Source organism: Canis lupus, chromosome 7 (genome assembly GCF_011100685.1).
Source record: "Canis lupus familiaris isolate Mischka breed German Shepherd chromosome 7, alternate assembly UU_Cfam_GSD_1.0, whole genome shotgun sequence".
Lineage (NCBI taxonomy): Eukaryota > Metazoa > Chordata > Mammalia > Carnivora > Canidae > Canis > Canis lupus.
Window position 1 is genome coordinate 78,905,016 of NC_049228.1, and position 24,591 is coordinate 78,929,606.

A 24,591-nucleotide genomic window follows, 5' to 3' on the forward strand; every position below is an offset into this window, starting at 1 on the left:
ATGCAGTTTGACCCACTCCCTATCTATGAGACCAATTAGCAAAGGTGTTCTCGTGGTTTCTCTGACACAGCAGCACTAGGGAAGCAGCTAGTGGATGCTGCTAAAGAGAAACCGTCAGCTTAGTTGGGAAGTGTTCTTTTCCTCATCCGTAAAGGTCTTGCTTCAAAATGGACACCTTTACACCAGACAGAGGACATTATTTATGACATCTTTGCAAAGTGTCTATCTTTTGAGCCTCATTTAAATAAGCTGAGCTAGGAATATCTCAACGAGGCGTACATGCTTTCCTGGCCTAGGAGGGATTCCGAGTCTCCTGGCACTAGTTCTTTGCTCCCTTCCTTGCTCATTCTTCCTGGGCTCCAGGCAAGGCTGGGGAGCAGCTCGCTGTCCTTGGCTGCTGCGATCCCTCCTGCTTTGGATGGCATCTGCACCCCTTATCTCCCCTCCCTGCCTTTTAACAATTGTTTTTCTTTGGAACTCACATCCTGTCCACTTACTTCAATGCTGGTGACCTTATGTTTGTTGATGCTACTCACTGTGACCGATCATAGACTGGTCTTGGGGCAAGAAATTCAGTGGCTTCTCTGTTGCTTGAAGGGTAGCAACTGAGCAATGTGATGCTGCATCTTTGAGTTCTAGCACAAGATTCATGTCCTGAGAAATGCTGTTTGCCTCCTTTGTCAGTTTTAGCAAAAGGGACTCCCCCTGCACCCCTCAACTGGAGCCCTGGCTTTTCAATGATAGAGCAGAGGTTTCAGCACCTGCTGTGAAGGGGCACAGCTGTGAACAAGGCAGACAGTGTGCCTGCTGGTTGTGCCCTAACGCGGGCAAGAATGGGTGGGGTTCATCTAGTCGGCCCGCAGGCCAGGCTGGGATCTCCCCTCTTGTCTGTCCCCTGGGGATGGTGCCGAGACAGTGCTTCAGGTCAAGGTGACATTGCCACCCAGTTTCCAGTCGGCCTGCTGCTTGAAGCATTCAGTGGCCTGATGTGGCACGTCCTTGTAGTTCCTTTTATGTGTGCACATGGGATGCTTTGCCTGTGCAATGTACCTGTGGTGGCCAGCTGCAGCAGTCGGTTAGCGTTTCCTGCCGGGGATGCAGCAAGGGCTGCAGGTTGCAGCTCCTGTGTCTGGTCCTGGTCTGACTCTAGCTTCTCACTGTGAACATGAGCAGATTTTTCTGTGCCTCTCTACCCTCCGTGATCTTCTTTGGGACGGCGTAGCGAAGACCCTGTGCATCTTACTTGAGTTTTAAACCAAGATGAAATGGTTAAAGGACTTAGTTACTTTAGTGTAAGGTTGTGTCACTCTAGATTCTAGGAAGTGAATGTTTTCAGTGTCCCTGTTCTCTTTTCCCCTAAAGTCCATTTTGATTTTGATTCTCTTCCTTGAAACTGTGATTTTTTTAATGTTCACTTGAAGCTTAAGAAAAATACAGTGTTTGGGGCCTGCTCTGAGATTTCATCCTCATCACTCAGGTGTGGGACACACATTGATGTTTTTGTTTTAAGATCTGCAGATAATTCTTAAATGCCAGCCAGCATTGACCATCCCTTCTCTCAGGGTTTTGAAGTTAAAGTAGTCTAGACCTAAGTATTGATCTTTAGGCAAGGCACAGCTGTCTATAGACGATGATTTGTAGGATAGCAAAAGGATCCCAGTGACCTGGAAACATGTTAGGCTTGGTGTTTTCCCATTCTCTAATTCTCTACAAGATCCCATCTGGTTCCTGCCTTTTAGACGACCCCATGTGCACTATTATCATCAGCTCTGTTGTCTAATGCTTATGGTTTTCTGGTAATTTGGGATTGTGTTTCATTCTTGGGACTACTTGATGAGGTATATCTAACTTTTACCCACATTGTACAGCTGAGAAAACAGGGCTCAGAGCCACTCAGCAGCTTATTACTTCTTAGGCTAACTAATAAGTGCTGGTTGGAATTCTTACTGGGCTGCCCGGCTCTGGAGCCCACATGCCCAGCCATGGTGCTGTACTGTCTGGTGCTGAGCACACGCAGATGAATGTGGCATCCTTCTTGATCTGGAATCCACATGGTAGCACGGGGCTTCCTGGAGGTAATGCTTTTACCTCGGGCTCAAGAATATGGGGGCTGGAATTCCATGCTCCATCACAGGGTACTGAGGGGAGGCCTTGATGCAGTGTCTGGTGCCTGCAGATCAGTTAAGTGAACCCTCAAGCCTGCTAGCTTACACGCGTGCTTGCACATTGGTGCATCTGCAGGGCTTTCAGAACTGCTGCTGGTCTCCCCCCCAGGATTGGTGTACTTGGTCTGAGGGTCATGTTTCTTGGGAAGCTTTGAAAGCTCCCCAGGTGGCTCTCATGTGCAGCCAGGGTTGAGCATTCCTGCCATGGGCAGCCGCTCCCTATAGCAGAGACCTGTCCTGGGAGGCCCTGCAGATGGGAGGGAAACCCAGGAAGCAGCTCTGGGTGCTGATGTATCTCTGTTCACAGACCTCTGCCTTCTCCAGGGCTCTTTCCAAAAAGAAAAATCACAAGTCCTTCTTTGATAGTGAGGTCAGACTTCTGTCTCCTTAGACATGACAGACTTAACCTTTGTCAAAGGGGATGGTGAGGAGTTGAGTGGTGCCATGGTTGGATTATGTCGGCCAGCTTCTCTTCTTACAACCTCCCTCCAGGAAAGCTGGTCTAGAGGTCATATTTGTTGGAAGGAATTCTTGAAGAAACCAAGAGGCAACACAGAATCTTGGTTCTAGAAAGTTCATATCTGGTCTGTGAAATTGATGGCTTTTTTCTTTTTAAGATTTATTCATGAGAGACACAGAGACAGAGGTGGAGACATAGGCAAAGGGAGAAGCAGGCTTCCTGCGGGGAGCCCAAGGTGGGACTCCATCCCAGGACTCCGGGATCATGCCCTGAGCCGAAGGCAGATGCTCACCCCCTGAGCCACCCAGAAGTCCCTGATGACTTTGTTAAAGGAATACATGTTCCTGTTTTCTCAGACTTGAGAAGAACCCGTGCCATTAGAGAGTGCACACAATGCTGTTTGCATCTTCTGCAACCAAAACAGTCTCCTGTTCAATTGAGGTGAAATTTGCATAACAGAACTTCTTAAAGTGAATGGCTCAGTGGTATGTGACACATTCACAGGGCTCTGCAACCATCACCTCTGTCTGCTTACAGAACATTTTCCTTGCACCAAAGACCTCCCTCCACATCCTGCCTCTGTCCACAGCTCAGATCTGTTTCTTCCATGTTTGCTGGCTCTTGGGGCGCTCCTCCCTCCCTTCCTAGCCTGTCGTCTTTGCTGTTTACTCTGCATTGCTCATGTCCTGCCTTGTTTGGGGTCACAGAGGCAATGGATCTTCCTGGGCAGGGGGTAGGTTTGGGGAGGGAAGGGGTGGTGAGTTGTTTGCTAAGTCAGCGTGCAAAGTAAACTTTGATTATGGTTACACTTGCCCTTGGCAATCCCATCAGTTGCTCGAGTGTGGCTCACATGATGTTGGGTAACCAGCTCTGATCTGTACACACTTTAAGCTGCGAATCCACAAGGTAGGATGAAGGCAGGGGGTCCTTCCTGCACATGTCACCATCGCGATGCAGGGTTGACTTACCTTTTTTTTTTTAATTTTTATTTATTTATGATAGTCACACACACACAGAGAGAGAGAGAAGCAGAGACACAGGCAGAGGGAGAAGCAGGCTCCATGCACCGGGAGCCCGACGTGGGATTCGATCCCGGGTCTCCAGGATCGCACCCTGGGCCAAAGGCAGGCGCTAAACTGCTGCACCACCCAGGGAATCCCAGGGTTGACTTACTTAATGCTGTTCTCAACCTCGAACGGCTGTGACCTCCACACGCATCCACGTGTCTGTGTTGTGGGGATGGAGGAGAGAGGACAGCGTCTAGCACAGTGGGCACTTGTCAGGTACTCAGATGTTGACGTGAGTCTACGGCTGGCTTGCTCAGGTCTGTGATACATGATGTCCTTTAGAAGGCACAGGAGCACTTGGTCCTCTGCTTCCTCAGTTGGCATCAGTTATGACTGCCTTCCCTTTTCTTGAGAGGCCTGTTCCCTGCTGAACTGGCCACGTCGCCCTCGAGGGGCTGTGCTCAAGTGAAGCACCTGCTGGATGAGGGTGTATGTTCCTTAGAGTCAGGGTCTAGATCTCCATGTTTCTACTTGGTTACGTGGCAGCTATCACCATGTGTTTTACGTGTAAACTAGGGGCCTCATGAATGCATAGTTGACTAATTCCTGTCTCAGCAAACATTTAATGGGCACCTACTGTATGCCAGGGATATGAAGATGCCCAAAAGCATATCTGTAAGATCTTGCCACGGAAGAAACAGACATGACAGGCCTGCAACACGACGTCATAGAAGGGCAGCTGTGCACTGCTAAGAGCTAACCTGGAGGGCGCAGGGATGGTCAGGGTCAGTGAGGGTGGGGACCTGAACCTTGGGCTCTGCCCGTGTGTTTGAGTCAGCGAGGGCATTCTGGGCTGCAGCAACAGTGCGTACGGAGGGTGAGGGCAGCAAGCCTGCCCTGTAATGGCCTTTCAGACATGAAACCTTTCAGGCTTCTGGGCCACAGGGTCTGTCCTGACCAGACACCAGCCTCCAAAGCGCCGGAGCAGCCATGGGCAGTGCATAAGTGGGACGTGTACATGTGTCGCAGTGAAACTTTATGGATGCAAAAAATTCAACTTTCACATAATCAACAGGTTCCAACTGGACATTGTTCTTTCCTCTCAGCCATTTACACTTTTGAAGACCATCCTTAACTCATGGGCTCTGAGTGACAAACACAAGTGACACATTGGCTTTGGGCCAGGGCTCTGGTTGGTGACCCATCCTGAAGGCAGGGAAGAATGAGCACATCCTGAAGAAGCAGAACAGCATGTACTTGGGGTACACGGTGCGTCAGTGAGTGTGGCTGGGGCTGTGCTCCTGCATTTTCGACAGGCTCGCAGTTGGTGGGGAGGCTGAGGTCCTCACCTGGAGCAGCTGAAGCACCCTTAGGGCCCTCCAATGCCTCCAATGCTGTGCTGAGTTCTGTGGAATGGGGAGACAGAGACCGTTTTCTTGCCATTATCTATTTGCAGTCTATTGAGAGAGAAGAGATTCACAGAAGTAGATGAATGGAGCTTCCCAGGGTAAGAATTAAGCAGCTAGTGCCAGGCAGGGAGGTGTGCTGGTGCAATTAACAGGTCAGTGAGTGGCACATGGGTAGCGGGAGTCAGGCCAGAGGGCCCCTGAGTGACCATGACTGGGCCCCTGGGCTTCGGGGACGTCCAGCCTCTCCACGATATCCACATACCATCATTCCCTCCATTGAGTTCCTGTTAGGATTGTTCTCATTCTCCTTATCACCCTTCCCTTGAGCCTTTCCCGACATCGTTTACATGGAGTGTAGACTGAACACAATTCCTTGGTGTCTGTACTCCCTCTGCCTGGACAGGGGTCCCAGAGGCGGGCCTGGAGGGATGGCAGCAGTACTGAGGCCAAGCAAAGATCCCTCGTCTGGGGCTTGGGGACAGGATCTGAAGTGTCACTGCAGCTCATGGGAGGTGGGCCTACTGCACGGTGGGGGAAGGAAGCAGGTGAAGAATACCTAAGGGGAGAAGAACCGTGGAGAGCTAGGGTTGACGTGTACTCAGAGTTTTCTCTGCAGGTGGCTCAGAGCAGTCCTGCTGCCTTACCGTGGAGTGCTGAGGTGCTGTAAGGCTCTAGGACGTCTCTGTAAAGACACGCTCTTCGTGGCAGGCTTGGAGGCAGAGAGGAGGCCCCGGGGAACGTCATTGCTCATGACACTAAAGACAGCTTTGGCCTCTTATCCTGTGTGGGATATTGGGGGTGCTCCGCTTTCCCGTCTATGAGTGTTGTGAGCCTCTCGTGACCTATTCTCAATAGGATATCTGCATTAAGTGCAGTAAGGGCCCGGGCTCTGCAGATAAAAAGGGCAGTGACCGTGTGGAGGGGAACACCATCAGAAGCAGGGCTGACGTGAGGCCCGTGGGCTGCCTGTGCCCTGGCGGCTGACTGGCCCTGAGGTCTGCACTTGGAGCCGCACTGTGCGCAGAAGGCAGGCCACACTGACCCAGGTCGTGTTCTGGCTGAACTTGGGGTCATGAGAGCCCTTACTTTCAGGTTTGCCGAGAATGTCCTGTGGCCATGAAACCATCTGTGTGTGCGTGGATGCATGTAGCCGAGGTCTAAAGCAAATAGGCCTGTGGCGATCACCTACCTATAAAATTCAGAAATCGGGGACACTTGGGTGGCTCAGTGGTTGAGCATCTGCCTTTGGCTCAAGGTGTGACCCCGGGTTCCTGGGATGGAGTCCCACATCGGGCTCCCTGCAGGGAGCCTGCTTCTCCCTCTGCTTGTGTCTCTGCCTCTCTGTGTGTCTCATGAATGAATAAACAAAATCTTAAAAAAAAAACAACTAGAAATTGGTCTGACAGCTATATGGAGAGCTGGCAGGAGGGGCCACCGGCAGGTTCAGGTGCCTCTGGTCCACCAGACCTGGGGTTTCCACGGCTGCGTATGCTGTTCTCTCCTTGGAAGCTCTATGTCCACCAGGTTCTGCATTGGTCTGAGGTAGAACCCTGGTTCACATGCTCAGGTGACTCTGGCGTGCATCCCGGCTGGCCACTCCGAGGCAGAGGCCAGGGCTCCTTCACTTGCCAAGGCTGCATCATTCCTGCTAGGAGCTGGCTGGCCTGATGACCAGCAGCCGCAGGAGCTTGAGCAGGACTTTTGGGTGTGTTTGTGACCTAGAGCACGCACACATAAACTGAGGTTGCTGATGATGTGGGGATATATAAACATGCTTTTGATCGGCTTACATGTTCTTTCAGTCCTTCAGGAAAACAGCTTTGTCCCCGAATGCAGCCTATCAGAGCAGAGGTGGCCATGATTTGAAGATTAGCCTGCCTTTCTGGGTCTTGGCCTGCGGTGCTGGTTTATCCCTCCTCGTAGCACACCAGATGCCCCGGTCTGTCTGACGCAGTCGTCTCATCTCATCCTTGAGATGATGGTGTGGGGCTCTGGTGGGTGTGACCAGATGCAGGCTTGGTAGTCTTGCCAGTGGAATGATAATCACATTGATCTGTGGTGTTTTCTTAAGATCTAGAAGGTGCCCTCTGTCCCCAGGCCTGTGAGTTACCGACTTGCCCCATGGGATTAGATCACCTTGCATTCTGAAACGATTAGGAAGATGTGTCAAGATGGCCCTACCTGAGGGCCCCTCACAGATAGCAACACATAGGAAAACACCAGAAAGCTTGTTTCCTTACCTGACTTTCTTGTGTTAATCTTCCAGTACACGAGGGTCTGGATCCCTGACCCTGATGAAGTGTGGTGCTCGGCTGAATTAACCAAGGACTACAAGGAGGGAGAGAAGAGCCTCCAACTCAGACTGGAAGATGAATCGGTATGTGCGGGTCGTGGGAGGGGGGAGCATGGGCTCTGCTGCCAGGGCTGGTGGTGCATGGTGACTGCAGTTTCTCCTATGCCCAGCCACTTGGTGCTGTCGATAACACACATGAAAGTGGTAAACCACGGGACTGCTCCCCGAATGCCACATAAGGAATAAATGCCCCCTGGCATTTGTAGCCAAGGGGTCTCCAGTGGCTGGAGCAGGAACCTTCTCATTGGAGTAGAAGGAAGGGTCCCCTTCATAGGGCTGAGGCTTCGTGGGAGGTGAGGAAGGAGGAACCTAAGAGACTGTGCATGGTAGGGCGCTTGGAGCACTGGCTCTGGACCCAGCTGTTGGGGTTGGGACCCTGGCTCAGCCGTTGCTCGCTGTGTGCCCTTGGGTAGGTTAACGAGGTTTCTAGATGCATCACTTCATCTGTTATGTGGAAGTGATAGTCTAGGGGACTTTTGAGAACAAAAGGAGTTGTTAATGTCTGTTTAGTGTCCAGCACTGGAGCACCCATATGTATCCCTGCTGTGGGGAGACTCCTCTATTAGTTGCCTTTCAGGTGGCTTCAGGGTAGTTACCTATAACACCTTCCTCCTATATGATCTGATTTTTCCCTTTTTGTGGGCCTTTTGTGACCACCCTTCATTATAATGTGTGCATTTTACAGATGTTTGCGTGCCTGTGCTGTAATTGCATCGGTGCAGATGCAGGTGGGTGAGGTATGGGACCAAATATAGAGGGAGCCTGATGAGGTGAAGGGGTTGAGAGACCTGAAGGGGTCATGGGAAGGAGATGGCCATTGAAGACTCGGGACTAAGGAGACTCCGAGTTTCCCAGGTGGGAGTGGTGCATGCGCTGAAGTCCTGGGGCTGTGATGTGTTCCCTTGGGCTGCAGACGGGAAGGCCTGTGTGCCTGGGCACCAGTGGAAGCAGGCAGGGGTCAGAGGGATGGCCTGTGACACAGGCAGAGGTCAACTGGGCAGCGTTTACAGTGGGGGAGACTGGGAAGGAAGTTTTCGCAAGAAGTCTTGGGTATGGTTGATGCACAACATCACGTGAGTTTTCAGGGGTCTGGCACAGGGATTTGGCAAGTTTACACCTGGAGCTGTGTGGGTATTAGGCTGCGTGAAGCGAGTCCTACTGAGAGGTGAATGCCATGTGACATCACTCGCTTGTTCTCTCAGATTCCATGGGAAAAGCAGGCTTTGAAGGAAGTGGCAGGAAGAAACCAAGAACAGACTTTGGGAGGGGTTAAGTCGGAGGGCTGAAGAGTGGACCTTGCTTGGAAGGAAGGCTGGAGCGCGGCTGGCCTCCCTGATGCCGTAGCCCTTGATCATTTGCTACCTTGATAGGTTTTTCCTTCTCCTGAGCATCTTGGTCTTGTCTTCCTAGTTAGCAGTGACCTACTTGAGAAATGGACCTTGTTTTGTGCTTTGCTCATGCAGTACCTGCTACAGTTGATTAACTCATTGATTAGTAGGAAGATGGAACATCTCCCCCTCCTAACTTCCCTCAAGCCTAGCACGTGGTAAACCTGGGACACTGCCTTGGTTAGATTTTTACGCCAAGGTGTGCATGCTTCACCTTCCCCTTCCTGGCAGTCAGACTTGGCCAGCCTCCTCTTGGTTTTGAGGTGAGGAAGAAAATTCCCAGCAGATGGGATCATGTTTACTCTGTTCGAATAACTTCCCGCGCCACGCCCAAAACAAAATAAAATGAGTTCACCCAGTTGAGTGCTGTAACTTCTATTCCAACATAGTTCATTTTAGTTGACCTTTTAAGTGGGTGGTCTTTTTAAAGGGTTGAACGGAGGTAGTGAGGAATGGCCTGCTGGTGTTGCTAAAACAGAGCAGATGCTTGCGTCCCCAGCTGAAAATCTGCCCAGCGTGACTAATCCTGGTGGCTTCCCAAGTCACCCCCCCACACACCTGCTACGTGGCCAGTCAGCATGTAATCAGAAGGGGTGCCTGCGGCTGTGAATTAGCAGCTCTTGAGAAATAATGGGCCCTGAACATCCAGCTCTGGCCGGCCTCCTGGCAGACCATGATTTGCCCACTGCTGGCTCACAGTGGTCATTGGGAGCCACCCTAATCCGAGCTGCGGGCCAGAGGCAGGAGGGCAGAAATTAAAGGACTGGCCTCTGCAAGTCTGAAGAGCACCTGCTGTGTAGCTGAGACCATCCTTGATGCACCGGGCTGGCGAGGTCCCCCTGGCAGTGCCCACCCCCCACTCTCACCTTCTCAGGGTCCAGGACTATGGGTTTAACTATTGTGGCAAAGGATGAAAATCAGTTCATTCTCTTCTGGAAGAGCAGTGTTTCTAACACCAAGCTTCTACCTTAGTGCTGGCTCATGTGCTTAGCTCAGGGTGACCAGGCTCCCTGGTGTTCCCCCTGAGGGATGTTGTCTTCAGTGTTGCTTATTCGTGTTGTGGTCAAATACACGAAGCTGAACACGTGAGCCATTTTTCAACGCCCAGGCCAGTGGCATTAGTACTTCCAAGTGGTTGTATCACTGTCCACGTGTAGAGCTCTTGACCTTGCAAAACTGACATTCTGTCCTTGTCCGGCTCTGGTGACTCTGACTTTGTGTCTCCAAGCTCACTGCTCTGAGCACCTTGTAGAAGTGGAGTCCTGCAGGATTTGTCCCCCTTGTCTGGCTTGTTTCCCTGAGCACAACATGTAAGATACTCTGTATTTAAGCCAATGGGAAACTTCTTGGAAAAACATAGTGTCGTCTCTGTCCCCACAGCTGTGATGGGTGCAGAGTGTCTCGGTGTGCCAGCCCTTGGCGCAGTGCTGCCTTAACCTGGGTTGAGCATCCCTATGAGTGTTGGCTAACCCTGGCTGATGGACAGAGCTCCCAGAGCTCCCGGAGTTGGTGCCTCACAGGCCTTCGGGCTCTTGCCTCCACCTCCCTTGCCACTCCTGCCCCCTAGTGGCAGGGAGAACTCCCTGTTTCCACGGTTTTGCATTTAAATTGGTTTTTAAAAACTTTTATTTGAATTCTAGTTAGTTAACATTGCAATATTGGTTTCGGGAGTAGAATTCAGTGATACATCAACACCCTGTGCTTATCACAACCAGCGCCCTCCTTTAGTGCCCATTGCTTATCTCGCCCATCCCCCACCCACCTCTCTCCATCAACCCTGTTTGTTCCGTTGTTAGGAGCCTCTCAAGGTTTGTTTCCCTCCCTTTTCCACCCCCTCTCATGTGTTCATCTGTTTTGTTTTTTAAATTCCAGGTATGGTAGGGCACCTGAGTGGCTCAGACGGTTAAGTGGCCAACTCTTGATCTCAGGTCTTGGTCTTAGGGTTGTAAAGTTAAGCCCCACATGGTGCTCCGTGCTGGGTGTGGAGCCTATTTAAAAAAAAAAAAAAAAATTCTGCATATGAGTGATATCATGGAATTTTGTCTTTTTTTTTTTTTTTTTTTTTTTTTAAGATTTTGAGAGCACAAGTGGTGGGAGGGGGAGAAGGAGGAGGAGAGTCTTTGCTGAGCAGGGAGTCCAATGCGGGGCTGAATCCTATGACCCTGGGATCTGAGCCAAAGGCAGATGCTTAACCTACTCAGCCCTGGAATTTGTGTTTCTCTGAGTGACTTATTTCAGTGAGCATAGTACACTCTAGCTCTATTGTTGTTGCAAATGGTAAGCTTTCGTTCTTTCTGATGGCTCAGTAATATTGAGTTGTGTATTTAGACAATTTTTTTAAAGATTTTATTTATTCACGAGAGACATAGAGAGATAGAGGCAGACTCACAGGCAGAGGGAGAAGCAGGCTCCATGCAGGGAGCCTGACTTGGGACTCGATCCCAGGTCTCCAGGATCCTGCCCTGGGCTGAAGGCAGGTGCTAAACCGCTGAGCCACCAGGGCTGCCCTAGACCATATCTTCTTAATCCATTTGTCAGTTGATGGACACTTGGATCCTTTCCATAGTTTGATGATTGTTGATAATGCAGCTATAGATATTGGGATACATGTGTGCCTTCGGAACTGTATTTTTGTATCCTTTAGGTAAATACCCAGTAGTGCAATTGCTGGATCATAGGTAGCTCCATTTTTAGCTTTTTAAGGACCTCCACACTTTTTCCAGAGTAGCTGCACCAACTTGCATTCCCACCTATTGTGCAGGAGGGTTCCCTGTTCTCTGCATCCTCGCCAACACCTGTTGTGTCCTGTGGTGTTCATCTTAGCCATTCTGACAGGTGTAAGGTGGTATCTCATTGTGGTTTTGATTTGTATTTCCCTGATGGTGAGTGGTGTTGAGCATCTTTTCATGTGTCTGTTGGCCATCTGGATGTCATCTTTGGAAAAGTATCTATTTGTACCTTCTATTTCTTGATTGTGTTTTGGGTGTTGAACTTGAAAAGTTCTTTATAGATCTTGGATACTAGCCCTTTATCAGATCTGTCTTTTGTCAATATCTCCTCCCATTCTATAGGCTGCCTTTGAATTTTGTTGACTGTTTCCCTTGCTGTGCAGAAGCTTTTTATCTCAACGAGGTCCCAGTAGTTCATGTTTCTGTTTGTTTCCCTTGCCCCTGGTGATGTGTCGCAGGGGCAAGAAGCTGCGATGGTCGAGGTCAAAGAGGTTGCTGCGTATGTTCTCTAGATTTCGATGGTTTCTTGTCGCACATTTAGGTCTTTTATCTATTTTGAATTTTTGTGTGTGGTGTAAGAAAGTTTCACTCCAATTTCATTCTTGTGCACGTGGCTGTTCAATTTTCCCAACACCATTTGTTGAAGAGACTTTTTTCCATTGGGTGTTCTTTCCTGCTTTGTCAAAGATTGGTTGACCATAGAGTTGTGGGTTCTCTATTCTGTTCCGTTGATCGATGTGTCTGTTTCTGTGCCAGGACCACACTGTCTTAATGCCTCCAGCTTTGCTTTTATTTTTCAGGATTTTGGGCTATTTGGGTTCTTTTGTGGTTTCATATGGATTTTAGAAATGTTGGTTCCAGCTCTGTGAAAAATGCTGATAGCGTTAAATATGTAGATTGCTTGGGTTAGTATATATGTTTTAACAATGTATGTTCTTATCCACCAGCATGGACTGTTTTTCCATTTCCCTGTGTCCTCTTCAATTTCTTTTATAAGCATTCTATAGTGTTCAGAGTTCAGATCTTTTATTTCTTCAGTTAGGTGTTTATTCTTAGATATCTTATGGTTTCTGGTGCAGTCATAAATGGGATTGAGCCCTTGATTTCTCTTTCTGCTGCTTCATTATTACCATATAGAAATGCAACAGATTTCTGTACATTGGTTTTTATATCCTGCAACTTTGCTGAATTTGTGTATTCTAGTAATTTTTGTTGGGGTCTTTTGGATTTTCCATGTAGAGTATCATGTTGTCTGTAAAGAATAAAAGTTTGACTTCTTCCTTGCCAATTTGGATGGCTTCTATGTCTTTTTGTTGTCTGATTATGGAGGCTAGGACTTCCAATACTATGTTAAATAGTAATGGTGAGAGTGCACATCCCTGGTCTGTTCCTGGTTATAGGCGAAAAGTTCTGTTTCCCCATTGAGGATATTGAGTGTGGGTCTCTTGCATATGGCTTTTATGACATCTATTCCTGCTTGTCTTCTGCCTGGAGTTCCTATCTAGTGCCCCACAGCCACCTTGGTGGTGAGTACTCCTTGTGTACAGGGTCCTCCCTGGGTCTGTGTGAGAGGAAGATGGGCATATGTGAGCTTGAAGGCGGGGAATGTGCTCCATCAGTATCTCTGCATACTCACGCCCTTGAAAATCGGTGGGGTCAGGGCAAGCGGGTAGCTGTAAGCTTACATCTATTAATATAGGCAAACTTCATCAGAATTTAAGTAAAATGGACATTTCTAAGTTTTGAAAACCAAAACATCTAATATATTAAAAATATATTTGCATCTCTGTTCAGTCTCCATCTGGCTGCCAGTGTAAAGAACCATGATCTTTAAGCATGTTGTGCGCCTCTACCTATATATAAACAAACTTAAGGGAACACGAATTATTGAGTATTGCACAATGTTCCTCGTGTTGCATTGCTGTGGTTGGAAACACTGTACTGATCTGTGAGTGCCTCTGGAGCCTCATAGCCTATGGAGAAGCTCGGAATTGGGCATTAGGCCCGACTGGGAAATGGTGTTTCTATGTGTGAATTGTCTTGGCAGTCGTGCCCTCTGAAAGGAAGGGTTACCATGCTCATTTGCCTTTCCTGGGCTCTCAGCCTTTTTACTGCCCAGTGCCTCCCCGCACCACAAAGCGGTGTCTGGTGTTGGCGGTGTTACACAGTCCACAGATGTCCCAGGCACCTGGAGGCCATTGTGTGTCTTCAAGGACATGGGGCAAAGGGGGGGGGGTGCACAGGAGCATTTTCCTGGGGCCTGAGGTGCTTGTCATGGGAGTGGATGTTGAGGGCTGCAGATCTCACTGTGTCAGTGCTCAAGCCTGATGCCAAGTGCAGAGCAATCATGTGCTCTTTAATGAGCTGCTATTTTGTGTTGAAGATGATGGAGCACTTGAAGGTGCAAGACCCAGGGACAGGCCCCTCTTACTCAGGTCTCCAGATGGTGCCAAACATATCAAGCTGTTCCAGCCAGGAGATTGCAAACTTGCATCGTTATGTCAGGAAGCAAGTGCTGCAGAAGAACTAGGACTGCTCTACTTGATCATTAGTGCACTCAGACCTGCGCACCTGGAGAATGCTCCTGGGTCTTGTCCTTCTGGGTTCAGGTGAAGTGCCAGCTGTGTGCGCATCTGCCAAACCAGAGCTAAGAGTGGTAGCTACTCCCAGTAAAACTTCAAATGATTTTGATTACTAGGTTTCTCTTTGTTTTACTGGTTATTTCTGTTCTTATTTTAATATTTGTTTGGTCACTAAAGTTTTTGCCTTCAGTTGCTCAATAATCCACAGTTGAGATGGTCTTTGTTGAATTGGCAAGAATGACATGAAGCAGATAGTATCATGTTGGATGAGCACTGGGTGTTATGCTATATGTTGGCAAATCGAACTCCAAGAAAAACATATACAAAAAAAGTACCATGTTTATATTGCACATGTACAAAAAACATTTACAGTTATAAAAATGGCATATAAATATTTATCAGTAATACTGTTGCCAATGCAGTTAGTTATCTTGTCTCTAAAGTAGGCTATAATTTTCTAATATATTTATCATAAAATATTTTTATCATAAAATACATGCAACCTAAAACTGACCATCTTCACCATTTTTCTACAAGTGCAGTCAGAGGCATTAAGTGTATTCACACTATTAGGTGATCATTATTAGCATCCATCTCCTTGCATATCTGCCTCCATATGACCGTTGCCCTTTTTGTCCACTGTACTCATGATCTTTTCCATCATTTAGGATATTTTGCCTGGCTGCTTCTGCTCAGAAATGAATGAAGCAGCGATTTCTACCCCCTGTTTTCTCCCTGCTACTCCCACCCCCAGTACAGGGACATTTGGCAGTGTTTGGATTGGTTTTGGGTTGTCCTGACTGAGGAGGGAGGTCTGCTACTGGCCTCGGGCAGGTAGAGAGCAGGGATACTGCTAAGCATCTTAGAATGCCCAGGGCGGCCATCGCCCATCCCACCTCCTGTCCTAAATGAAAGCAGTGTGGACATTGAGTAAACCCTGGATTAAGCTGGTAGAGGAAATGGTCTGGACTGCTCATTGCTGAGATGCCAGGTCAGAAGCCAAACTAGGAACCCATGATTCTAACAATGTCCAAGCTGTGTTTCTTGCAATAAAATAGACTCAAAAGATTAACTTTGACTCTGTTTTTTTTTTTTTTTGCTCTGGGAATTTTGTTTAAACTCAGTTTCTTCCCTTAATTATTTGCATCACCATTCATTCATTATTGATTAAAAACAGTTGAGCAATGGTACTGCCAGGATCTGGCTGTACAGCAGTGAAAACATGTCTGCACCTTTGTGGGGCTTTCCGTATAATGTGTAATGAACGTAATACATATGAGTTTAGGAGATGAGAAAGTCAAGGCCAGGGATCTTCAGAAATCTATTAGAAACTTGATGAGATACTTGGCCCAACCGCCTCTGTACCCTTTTACACTCAACCTACACTCTTTTTGCAACCCCCTTGGGCAGCTACTTCTGAGTTTCTTGGTGGCTTCTCAAATCAGGAACCATGCACCATGGTAAAGACAACACTTAGATCTGCACCATGATTCTCAGCCCAGTTTGACTCCTAGTTGGGTGTCAGAGTTAGGGTATGTGTAGTCCTTCAGGTCAACGCTAACCCCTTGCCACTTGGTAACCCTATTATAGCTTATGTCTTCTTGAGATCTTAGTTCTATGGGTAGAGTAGGACAAAAAAGTTGGCTTCCACTTGGTAACCCTATTATAGCTTAAGTTTTCTTTAGATCTTAGTTCTATGGGTAGAGTAGGACAAAAAAGTTGGCTTTATCTACTATATAGGCTTCTTATTAGCTCCAACTCTTTGTGTTGGGAGTTGTCATTCAAAGATGCTTCTAGGATTATATTCTCTTTATGTAGTTCCATGTAACATGGATACGAATTGATATGAGAGGGGTCATTTAAAAAACCCGACATTCCTTCCAGCTAATATTTTTTTGAGCACCTATTAAGTATTCTAAAACCATAGACCCACAGAGTATAAAGCAATCTAGACCAGGTTTCTCTAAAAGAGCAGTTGGTACAATGGGATGTGGTGTATCTGTATTGTCCAGTATGGTAGTCCCTGGCTACATGCCTGTTGGGGTCTTGAAATATGAGTGTGGCCGAGAAAATGAAGTTCTGATTATATTTAATTTCAATGAATTTAATCACAATAACCATATGTGCTGCCCTACCGGAAAGTGCAAGTTTGGACCAATCCCCTAACCACCTCCTCCTCTGTATTCTCAAGTTTTGCCTAGTCCCAATATGCCAGGTGAGGACCAGTTGGAGATGCCCATCTGTTCCTCTTTTCGGGGGGAGTGGGGTGGGGGTGGAGGTTCATTACAGGTGGGTGACTGAGAATTAAATTTTGCGATGAGTGTTAACCATTTAGCCGCCTCTTCACCTCCAGAGGCTCAGTTACTACGTTGTGAAGTGTTTGGTGCCAGGAAGTTTTTATGGTCCCTGATCCCATCCTAAATGCTTAGATTTCAAATAAAATCATGTTAGCTGTGAATGTTCAATACTAACAGCAGTGTTTAAATCAAAATCCTATTTAAAAAAAACCTTCAGTCTCTCATTCCCTGCTTCCCTCTGGATGTACGCACACCACAAAATCTGTACTAATGCTGAGCTTGCACCTCCTACATCTTTGCTGCTGCTCTGGGCATTTTGACTTAGCGATTATACTGTAACCAGTACCACTGGTGTATTTGTGGATCATATTTTCACAGAATCACAGATGAGTTTTCCTCTGTGCGCTTTGGGGGGAGAGTTCTTGAGGGGGTGTTTCATCTGAGGAAAGATGGGGAATGACAGCATTTCCATCTTGGGGGCTAAAGACACAGAGCTGAGGTCCCCACTTTCTAATATGGGAAATGAGGGGCTGAGCCTGGTGAGGCTGCACTTGGTTGGGTCCTGTGCTGTGTGGCGGGGTGGGCGGGGGTGGAGAGACACACAGGATGTGCAGAGCCAACATGCTCTTCCAGAGGCGAGGGACACCTCCATGGGGAGGTCTTGAGAAAGCCTCTCGGGCCGAGGGGGTTGTGTTAGAGTTTCAGTGACACTCAGAGATGAAGGGTGGTCAGAGCCATCAGCTCTAGAACTTAAAATCTCAACATACTCCACTTTCCCTTGTTGCCCACCTTCTGGGAATTTGGTATCATGTCTGTGATAGCCAGTTTACTAGTCTCCTATATGGAGGAAATTTGATAAGACCTTCACACAAAAAGAAGAGCCTTGAGACAGACAGACACACACACACACACACACACACACACCATGACATGAACCTATACAAAGAAAACCTAACATGGGTGACTTGATAATTTGTGGAGATGTCATTTCAGACAGACTTTAACATAGTTTTCAAAACAAGGAATCCCATATTTCATTCTGTAACATGCCTCTTTGTCAATTCAGCACAGATACAGGTGTATGTTGGGTTTTATTTTCATGGTTTAGATTGTTGATATCTTTGCCCATTTGTAAGATTGTCTCCTGAAGCCAAGGAAGAGTCTGTTCATGAAGGGTTGTGACCGGTGTTTCCAGCTGCCTTCTGAAAGGTCAAACCTGCACACAGTAGGTCTATTTGACCACATCCTTTGTTTTGGAGGTCTTGGGAGTTTCTACACCTTTGCTTATATGGTGGATAATGATGGTAATCTACTATTTGCATCTCTTTGGTTAATGACCACTGATTAGTTTTTCGTGTTGTCCATCTGTAGTGGTATTTTTTTTTTTTTTTTTTTTTTTTTGTGACTTGCATCTCCTACGTAATTTTCTGTTGGGATATTGGTTTTTTGACTTGTTAAAACTGTGGATACTAAGATTAATTCTGTTATGAATTAATGCAATGTAAAAATCATTGTCCCCTTCTCTCGTTTTACTGTGTGGTGTGCTTGATGATGGCTTAAAAATTCTATTTATAGTCAAAATACAAAAATTTGGGACATACTTCTGACTCTTCTGTCATTCTTTAGAAACCTTCCAAAGCTTTTCAAACTACCTATGTTTCTTTTTGCACTTTGGTTTTTGTTCTACCTTATATGAGAGAATGAGAGTAGAATACTGGCACAATTTTTTTTTTTCCCCTAAATGCCTTCCAGTTTACCTACCACTGTTCTAGGGAAATTCCTTTTGATGATTTGCTTCATTGTTATGAACAAATTTTCCTTCTGTGCCTGCATTTATTTCTGGATCTGCGAGTAGGTTTCATTTATCTGCAGATTTTAGCACCATTATTGTACTTGCTGGCTATCATATACCTTAAGATCTGATTGTGTAAGACCATTTAAAAGTAGGAGAGAAAGTTGATATTCATGTTTTTTTTTTCTTAAACTGTTATTCCAGTAAATTGATGCTATGCCCATAGAATTTCCTGAAAGGCGTGCCTAGAATGGTGGTTCTTAAAATATCTAGAGACCACCTGTTGCATAACTACTTGTGGGTATTTAAAAATTTCAGACTCTTGGGCCTCACCCCAGACTCCCACACATAAGTAGTGGCACACTACTGCCAGGAGTAGTGTTTGGGAAACTGTTTTTGCAAGCTCCTGGATTTTAAAGAACACTGTAAAACTTAGATAAAACACAGGAAAATTTGGGCTATGGTTTACAATTTATATACAAAAGAGCATCATCTTTTTTTATACATTGATATGTATATACATGAGTCAGTTATGAACATACCCTGTCTATAAACATCTTTTGAGTACTCATGTCCAAGTGTCATGCTAAGGATACGAGGATCACACCTTGCAGCCAACTCTTCCTGATTACACACACACATACACACACATAACACCACCTTCTGTTACATGTTAGATCAAAGTAAAATAATTTCCCTCCAGTAGCATGTAGTCCACTTGTTGAAGAATCTGTACAGCTTAGGGCATTTATGTGAAGCAGTCAGTTGCAAGGCGATTCCAATAAAAAGTGAATGGATGGGTTGATGAGGGCAGAGGAAGAAAGCAACAGCTTTAAATGGGGGCAAAGGAGGTTTGCTGCATGGGAGAAGGCGCGGTACTCCCACTGCCACCGGATTCAAAGACCCACCAGCAGAACACGTTGTTAAACCTTGTTGTGCTTCCTGAATCTCTCGGCCCCTCACTCATGTGATGGCGATACACTGGGATGATGTCACAGGCAAGTTTTCCACCTGGGCTGGTCACTTGGGGCAACACAAGTGTTTTTGTTTGGCCCTTCTTTAAAACAGTTTATTGGTCTTCATCACTCACAATCTTGTGAGGGCGGTGATTCTTGCCAACACGACAGGACGTTGAATACAGGTGAAATGGTTCATAATTCTGCCTTTTTGTGTCTATTACTTGCCTTTCTTTAGATTCGGGAATACCCCATCGATGTCCAAAGCAACCAGCTGCCTTTTTTGCGGAATCCAGATATTTTGGTGGGAGAAAATGACCTAACTGCCCTTAGTTACCTACATGAGCCTGCAGTTTTGCATAATTTAAAGGTCCGTTTCTTGGAGTCGAATCATATCTACACTTACTGTGGTAAGTGGTGTGTGTCTATGGGCTGCATGTGTTTGAAAGTACTTAAAATCTTCAGACTTGACACGCTGAACTCTAATGGTTAGGAATCCTACTAGCATTCTTCTGAGTACCTCTCATCTGAGACCCTTGAAAGGTTTGCAATTAGAGAATGTGGCTTAATTAGGCTGCCCTCCATCTCTGTGGGCTGATGGGTGTTAATCTCAGCTCAACCAGGACAGAAGTGGAGCATGCCATGTGCCCTGGCTGGTTTGGGCACAGTCCTGGGGTCTGTAGGAGAGCAGTTAATGCAGCCCAGGGTCCTAGCTTGGGCATCTGCCCCTCTCACAGAGCACGCTTCTGGAAATGGATGCCTGGCTGGCTTCTGTTGTGAACCCAAGAAAGTGCTGTCTTTGGTGCTCTCCTTTGCCTGCACAAACATGGGGCATGATGAATATTTGTCCAATACATGAGCAGAAAACATATTTTAAACTAAAAAGTCCTGGGGATCCCTGGGTGGCTCAGTGGTTTACTGCCTGCCTTCAGCCCAGGGCATGGTCTTGAAGTCCCAGGATCGAGTCCCGCATTGGGCTGCATGGATCCTGCTTCTCCCTCTGCCGGTGTCTCTGTGCATCTGTCTCTCTCTGTCTCTTTCTGTCTCTCATGAATAAATAAATAAAATCTTTTTAAAAAATTAATTAAAAAGTCCTGAAATTGTTTTTGTTTTTCTTGAAACTTCTCAATTTCCCTCATTCTGTTTTTGAGTATGAGATGCTACAGTGAAAACCAGAACCCTGTAAATCATTGTCTGAGGAGCAAACCATTTCAGAATCTGGCTGAGCAGTCAGGCCGTGGGCTGCTTTGTGGGAATTGTCCCTGCCTTGCTTCAGAGCCTTGGTCTTATCTGTTATCACAAGAGAGAGGCCTCAGGACCAGAGTTCTTTTCACTGTGATATTCTATTTTGGTTTGGAGTTGGTTGGCTGGCTGCTAAGTTCCAGTGAGCTTTTCTACTAGACTTCAGTGCTTGAGAAGTCCTTTCCTAAAAACTCCTTCAACTCAATTACTAGTGGGAATTTTATTTGAAAAAGACCATCAGTTATCAGAGGCTTGAATAAGTTGGGCTTTTTCAAAACTTTTTTTTTTTTTTTTTTTGAAAAATCTCCCTTTTTGGGAGAAAGGAATAAACCACCATGAGCTTCACTTTTTGAAGTCACCCCTTTGGAAAGAGGTCCTGCTGTCTGTACATATTTCTCTAAATGCACCTTGGCTCTTCTGGCTTCAGCTGTTCAGAGTGACCAACATAGCACAGAGTACGGAGTCATCAGGAAGCATTCCTTTCTGCTCTGGAAGTGGCTGAGACATTTCAGGAAAACGTGTGACCTTAGAATATCTAAAATTGAATGCTACAGGAATTAGGCTTTTATGCAACTCTCTCAGCCAGCACAGCACGTGAGGCTGTTTTTAACAGACTTCTCCCCAGTCATTAACCTTAGGTGGGATTAATCAGAGTTTGGAGACTTCTTTTTTGGGCCAGGTTGTCTTTTCAGGCGAGCTTCCATTTGAAGACTTGGTAGGTGTCCTTTCCCTCCCTTAGCCTGAAATGTAATAAACCAGATTATTCCAAGTATTCCAGACTATTTTTTCCCCCTTTTAAATAGACTTTTTAAAAACAACTTTACTTAGGTTCACAACAAAATTGAATGGAAGATAGAGCTCTCCCATATGACACCCCCTTTGCCCACACATGCTCAGCCTTACCTGTTAACATTCTGTTCAAGAGTGGTACGTTTGTTAAAATTGGCAAACCTATAGTAACACACCACCAGAATCTCTAGTTTCCATTAGGGCTCAGTCTTGGTGCTGCACGTTCCATGGGTTTGAACAAATGTGTAATGACATGTATCTGCTCTTGTGGTACCCTAACAGTGGTTTCATGGCCTTCACGTCCCCTTGGCTCTTTGTAGGCATTCCTCCCTCCCCCTGGGCCCTGGCAACCACTGATTTTTTTCTACTGTCTTTGTCATTTTACCTTTTGTGGACTATCGTAGAGTTTGGGATCACACAGCCTTTCCAGATTGGCTTCTCCCATGTAGTCATATACATTTAAGTTTCCGCCATGTCTTTTCATACCTTGATAAGCCACTTTTTATAACACTGACATTCCATTATCTGCATGTATCACAGTTTGATTCACATATTAAGGGACCTTTTAGTTGCTCCTAAGTTTTGGCAGTTGTCAAAACTGCTGTGAACATCCATGTGCAGGTGTTAGTGTGGATATAAGGTTTCAGCCCCTCTGGATAAATACTAAGGAGTGTGAAACCGAATCCTATGGGAAGTGTATGTTTTGTAAGAAACTGCCCAAGTGGCTATACCATTTTGCATTCCACCAGCGATGGAAACTTTCCATTGTTACACATCCTCACCATCATTTGGTGTTGTCTGTGTCCTGGGTTTTGGCCATTTTTAATAGGTGTTTGGTGGTATCTCCTTACGGTGTTAATTTGTACTTCCCTGATATATGATGTACTTGGTACCCATCTGTTGATCTTAGGGGAGGTCTCTGTCTAGATCTTTTGCCCGTTTTTCAATTAGGTGGTTCATTTTCTTAGTGTTGAGTTTTAAGAGTTCTTTTCATGTATGCAAATTAGTCCTTTATCTGTATCAGATATGTTTTTTGCAAATATTTTTCCCATTTTGTGGTTTCTCTTATTTTCCTGACTTGTGTACCTTTTCAAACACCGAGGGAAACACTGTTTAAGAGATCTTCCATCTTGGCAATGACCTTTGCATTCCTGTTTCCTCATCCCCATGTGACTGGCAAAACGCACACCTCTTTTTTTTTCTTTCTTTCTTTCTTTTCTTTCTTTTCTCTTTTCTTTCTTTTCTTTCTTTCTTTCTTTTCTTTCTTTTCTTTCTGTCTTTCTTTCTTTCTTTTCTTTCCCCTTATCAGTGGTTCTCTTGAGATCCAGAATGTGCTCTTAGGGGAAACAAAAAGGCATGAATTTATTGGAAGATTGAAATTCATTTTTCTCTTTACATTCTCAAATATTAACCTTGCCCTCCATAACAGTTCTGAAAGGGCAGATGATTTGCTGACTCTTCAACATGTATTTTTTGAGCCTATCGTTGTGATGTATACTTTTGAGGATACAAAATTTTCTTTAAAAAAGTAAAAGAGAATACATGGTATAAAGTGATGTGAGCTAATAAAAACCTAACACTCAGTGCTTACTATGTAAAATGATGGTCTAAGAGTTCTTCATTAATCATTATCTTCAAGACAAGCAGGTAAAGGTAATTACTATTCCTGATTTTATAGTCCAGGAAACTGCGGCACTTAGAGGTTAAGTAATTTGCCAGAGTCCCACAATTAATAACTGGCTGAGACAAGATTGGATTGTGCAACGTTTTACATGTATTTTGAGTGTAATCTGTTGAGCATTTGGGTACATGTACCTATTCCACGCTCTAGGGTATTTAGAGGCCTGTCTTTCTTTTTTCTACCGGAGCCTAGCACTATCAAGTCTTGATTTAGTTTCACTTTGTTTAGTTTTGATTTATATAAACAAGGGCCTTGAAAAGGTGATGCCAGGTGGCCATCTTGCGGTCGGAATCTGACTATGTTATCTGTTTGCAGGTATCGTGCTCGTTGCCATTAATCCATATGAACAGTTGCCAATCTATGGTCAAGATGTCATCTATGCCTACAGTGGCCAAAACATGGGGGACATGGACCCCCACATCTTTGCTGTGGCAGAAGAAGCCTACAAACAGATGGCCAGGTAAGAGTAACCTCAGCCTGGAAGTCTTTTTGTGTAGTCAGAGGGCAGAAAGGGAAGTTTCAACCTTCCTTGGCTGCTTTTGCCCAGTGGTTGAGTAAAGGTAATGGGAATAGAACTAGCCCAGGTTCTATTTCTTCTGCATTTCCTCTCACATTCATCTTGTTCTTGTGAACCTGAACCTATGTTTGAAGAACAGTGGCTACTGCTTTTTTTTTTTTTTTTTTTAAATTCATGAGAGATGCAGAGAGGGGCAAGACACAGGCAGAAGGAGAAGCAGGCTCCATGCAAGGAGGCTGATGTGGGACTCCATCCCAGGTCTCCAGGATCAGGCCCTGGGCTGAAGGCGGTGCTAAACCGCTGAGTCACCTGGGCTGCCCCAAACAGTGGCTTCTAAGACCGTTTGTTTTCTGAGCAATAAAATAAATGAATGCCTTTGATTTCCTCTCTCCTTGACTGCCTTTTGGATTTCTTTCCTCCCTTCCTGATGTAAAAAATTGATTTTCTAGTATCACCGTTCATTTCATAGATCCCAAGGCTTGCTCCCTTTGAAAGAACCAGGATTCTGAGATAGATGAGGCATTTGAAATAGGAATTTCAAAATAGTAGTTATGCATAGTGGCTTTGGGTTTTTTGTTTGGTTTAAGAGTTCTTTAGGGACTTAAATAAATCCCCTCAGTTTTGCAGGGTGGTTTTGTTTTTGCTAGCTCTGACAGATGGGTGTACAGGTCTGTTTCATTGGAAAATGGGCTAGGCGATTATATTAGGGTTCTGCAGGGAAATAGAACCAGTAGCAGGGGGAGGGAGGAATTGTGTATGTGTTTGGGGAGCCCAGGTGGGGTTCTTTTAAGGAACGGTCTCATATAGTTGTGGAGGCTTGGCAAGTCCAAAATCAGGGTAGGCTGGCAGACTGGAGACCCACAGAAGAGTTGATGTTGTGTTTCAAGTCTGAGGCTAGTCTGTTGTCATGCTTCTCTCTTGGGGGAAGGTCATTTTTTTTCCCCTTCTTGGGACATTCATCTGATTGGTTGAGGCCCACCCATATTATGAAGGGTAATGAGGTTTTTTTTTTTTTTTTTTTAAAGTCTACTGATTGAAATGCTTATCTCATCTAAAATACATCTTTACCAGTACTATCATGACTAGTGCATGATCAAATGTCTGGTACTTTGGCCTCGCTAAGTTGGCACGTAAAACTAATCACCACACTGATGATGGTCTTGAACTATTCAGATATAAGGTGGGGAAAGATAGTTTCACCAAAAATTTGGCAGAAATCTATAT

At 45.9% G+C, this 24,591-nt stretch overlaps 1 protein-coding gene across 1 annotated transcript in view; it reads left to right on the top strand.

Moving 5' to 3' along the window:
• MYO5B (myosin VB) overlaps window positions 1-24,591 on the top strand; it is a 332,931-nt gene that overhangs the window by 141,240 nt on the left and 167,100 nt on the right. Inside the window, exons 2-4 of the mRNA XM_038543976.1 lie at window positions 7,308-7,418; window positions 19,377-19,548; window positions 23,166-23,310. Of these exons, the coding sequence (XP_038399904.1) occupies window positions 7,308-7,418; window positions 19,377-19,548; window positions 23,166-23,310 (428 nt within the window). The remainder of the gene's footprint in view (window positions 1-7,307; window positions 7,419-19,376; window positions 19,549-23,165; window positions 23,311-24,591) is intronic.